This window comes from Mercurialis annua, linkage group LG1-X, assembly GCF_937616625.2.
Source record: "Mercurialis annua linkage group LG1-X, ddMerAnnu1.2, whole genome shotgun sequence".
NCBI lineage: Eukaryota > Viridiplantae > Streptophyta > Magnoliopsida > Malpighiales > Euphorbiaceae > Mercurialis > Mercurialis annua.
In genome coordinates this window covers 73666252-73669502 of record NC_065570.1, presented here as the reverse complement: position 1 = coordinate 73669502, position 3251 = coordinate 73666252, and the positions used below count along the sequence as shown (strand labels likewise).

General features: G+C 37.3%; 1 protein-coding gene across 1 annotated transcript; it reads right to left on the bottom strand.

The window, feature by feature from the left end:
- Positions 1-943: 943 nt before the first annotated feature.
- Positions 944-2776, bottom strand: LOC126666102 (protein RGF1 INDUCIBLE TRANSCRIPTION FACTOR 1). The gene is made up of 5 exons (XM_050359061.2): positions 2623-2776; positions 2505-2535; positions 2209-2409; positions 1930-2145; positions 944-1564 (listed from the first exon to the last, which is right to left on the bottom strand). The coding sequence occupies exons 2-5, from the start codon at positions 2505-2507 to the stop codon at positions 1277-1279; spliced, it is 708 nt and encodes a 235-aa protein (XP_050215018.1). The 5' UTR covers positions 2508-2535; positions 2623-2776; the 3' UTR covers positions 944-1276.
- Between the last annotated feature and the right edge of the window lie 475 nt (positions 2777-3251).

The window sequence follows — 3251 nt, the reverse complement described above, 5'->3', positions numbered from 1 at the left end:
AATGTTAAAGAGTTGGTTTGAAAGAAGTAGGATGTCAACACATATAACGATCGATCATGTGGATGATAATTTATCCGTTACTATTAGTAATTTATTATTGTTATCCTTATCCACACATCACACTGCACTACATGCCAAATTGCCCTGCATAACCTAGCAGTGCCTTGTAGCACTTGTTTCAAGGAGTAGTCCTAGTATTTTGCATGTAGCAATGAATGGAACGCCACGTGTCCTATCATCTACAACGTGGCACTCCCTTAAACGCTCTTGAAACTTTGGAAACATCACTCATCTGAATAGAGTAAAAGACCACACCACCTCAATAATTTGAGTGTCTTTTTCTTCAGAAAATTCACGTATAAATTGACGCAGCCTTTGGGATTCCTTACGGCTCTTGTGCGTCATCGTCAACCATCCACTTCCACTTGTTAACCCAAAGTCTCGTCTCTAGAGAACCATCTCGACTGCCACATCTTTGTCTCCGCTGTGGCCTTCCGTGTTCCCTAAGCTTTTCTCTCATTCCTACATTTTTAAATTATCCACCGTAAAAACCGTGATCTTTTGTTTTTATTACTACCACCTTCAAATTGACTCCATATCTAACCACTCATTACAAAATACCTGCTGCCTCCTTGTGATCACTGATGAATCAACTCTAGAGCTATATGCCTCCCCCCATTACAGACAAAATACATATCAATTGACCAATCGCAGCACTTACACATTCATTGTACTTTTGACTTTTTCTTTTAATTTCCAAATCCAAGCCTCTATTTATATATTCTTCCACCTTTTCAGCTACTCCACTTTACATAACAGTATCTCTAACAAAAGCTAGCTTCACATACATCCAACAATGTTAGAATATATTGCAAACACCAATTTACATTCTAAATGAAATCGTGTTTATCATTCATTAAATACACAATCCACATACAACATATACTATAAATTAGTTGTATTTTAAAATAAAAGAGTAAACATATCAATATGCATGCTATTTGGACAGTACACATTCTTCTGTACATATACATATGTCCATCACCATTCAACCTAGAATCTATATATATCATCATCTGTACATTCATATTCTATATCATTATCTATCCTAATCTGTAATTCCCAACACTGCTTACTAAATAGTACACGAGGGGACTATTTTCTTATCCATACCTATTAGCAACACAATCTAGCTACTTTTTACATAAGAAGCTCCCAACATTTCCCACAATTATGACTTGGTTTTATTTTGTTTGAAAATGTAATATGAGATATGTTAAAATGGAGCTCGATGAGGTATACCCTTTCTTCTCCTTGCATTCCGGTGGTTGTAGATGGGAGGAGTAGATGGAGAAATGTTGGTGGCAGCATCATCGCCAGAGCTATGTCCATCCGATGAATAAAGGGATAGTCCATCCATCAAACGGTTGAAAGCATGCGTCTTTCTTATTTTCTTTGGAGTAGAAGACTCGTCAGATTCAGAGCCACCCAGGAAGGGGTCCCTGTTGTGCTTCATTCTCACCGTAAATGTCAGGTCTGCGTCGCCCCTCTTCATGCCTCCCAGCTAACGGCGCCAAATAGCAAAACAAACTATATATCAGTACAGAGTAGCCCAAAACAGGAAACAAATCAATTGCTCCATCAACTACCAAACCAATGATCATAGTGGGTACACCCAAATTTGAATTTCTCAATCTATCAAAAATCGTTTCTTCTCTCTCTATAATTGAGGTAGGTAAGGTCAATGGAGAGAACGATTAGAACAGAGTTTATTGATAAAAAAAATTGTCAATCTTTTCTTAAAAAAATGAAGAATTGTAGAATTGAAGTCAATTACGGCAAGAATGATGTAATATGCACCAACCAGGTCGTAAATATATACAATTGAAAGTTATGATGGCTTGAAGAGCACGAAATTGAGAAAAAAACCTTGCAGCCAAGCGAACAGAATCTGAAGGAATCAAGAAGGCTTCGGCAACACATGTCACAAGTGTTGGTGACTCCCTTTCCAGGCCTTGGCTGAGGGCGCTCGTTAAGGAATACGATCTTGGCGCTATTGATAATGTAAGTCTGGACAGACGATATATCGATGTACTTCTGTATTTCGTTCACCCTCACCACGTTGTGATATGAAGATCGCCTTATCTGAATCACCCATTTCATTAGCTCAAGTTCTCCGATGAATCAATACAAAATCAAGAGACAAACCTGGACAACTCGGTGATCTTTATGATGGATCAAACAGTAGGAACAGAGCGCAGTTCCCACACAGTCCAAGCAGAAGAGATTGCATTCACTTTTATTTGAATCTCCATGAACTGGACAAGCTACAAAGTAGGTTGCTCTAAGCATTGGTTTCAACCATGGAGGACCTAAATCCTGATGAATCATCTGGCCAAATGGACTCACCTGTGCACCACCACTTTGTCAATGCTATATACTATAAAAGTAAAGCGGACCGGATTTGAAAAGTAAATTGGAGTAAAGGAGAAAGTGAAAAATACCATGGCTTCAGTAAGCCTTGAATGCACAAATCTGGAAATGAATCTCAATAAATGAATGAGTGTGGAGGAGTAATCAAAATTCAATTACTGAATAAGAAAAGAATGAGTAGAAACTAACCAGCAGCAATGCTTTACGGAAGAAGATGAGAGTGAGACATGGAAACACAGGTAGAAATTAATTTTATAAGGCGGTCACCAAATTTTATTATTACAACTTACAAGAAGATAAAACACTAACGTGCCAACATTTTATACCGACTTCCAACAATAAAAACACGGTAACCCTAGGATCAGGCTCTATTCTGCTTTACGGAAGCCGTCCGATTAGATGTGGGTCCTAAATGTGAGTGTAAGAAAGTTGACAGCCGCTTTTTTCTTTTACTTTAGGAAAACCACACGTGTGAATGTGTTGTGTCAAAGAGGCAGCAAAGCAAAGCTTCTCTAAGCTTCTTCTTGCCTCTATTAGTATCATTTTGTTTATTTAAATAGCAGTACTGTTTTGAATGCTTAGGTGTAACCTCCACTGCCCATGCTTCTACTGTCATCTTTTAATTAGAGGATTTGTATATGTTTAACTGTTTAAGTTTAGAAGCAAAATCGTAAATGATCATTGATAAAATTTGTCAAATTAAAGACTAAATTAGTCATTAAATTAAAATTTATACTAATTGATAGTAATTGTTTGCTAGGGCAAATTAATGTTTAAGTGTTGAATATACTAAAGGTAAAATGATGATGTTTGTTGGG

Bases quoted from the DNA above. Each gene is read 5' to 3' on its own strand.
- LOC126666102 (XM_050359061.2), bottom strand. The intron at 2,146-2,208 runs GTTTGTCTCTTG...TGGGTGATTCAG, and splicing joins AAGATCACCGAGTTGTCCAG to ATAAGGCGATCTTCATATCA. The intron at 1,565-1,929 runs GTTTTTTTCTCA...TGGCGCCGTTAG, and splicing joins TCTGTTCGCTTGGCTGCAAG to CTGGGAGGCATGAAGAGGGG.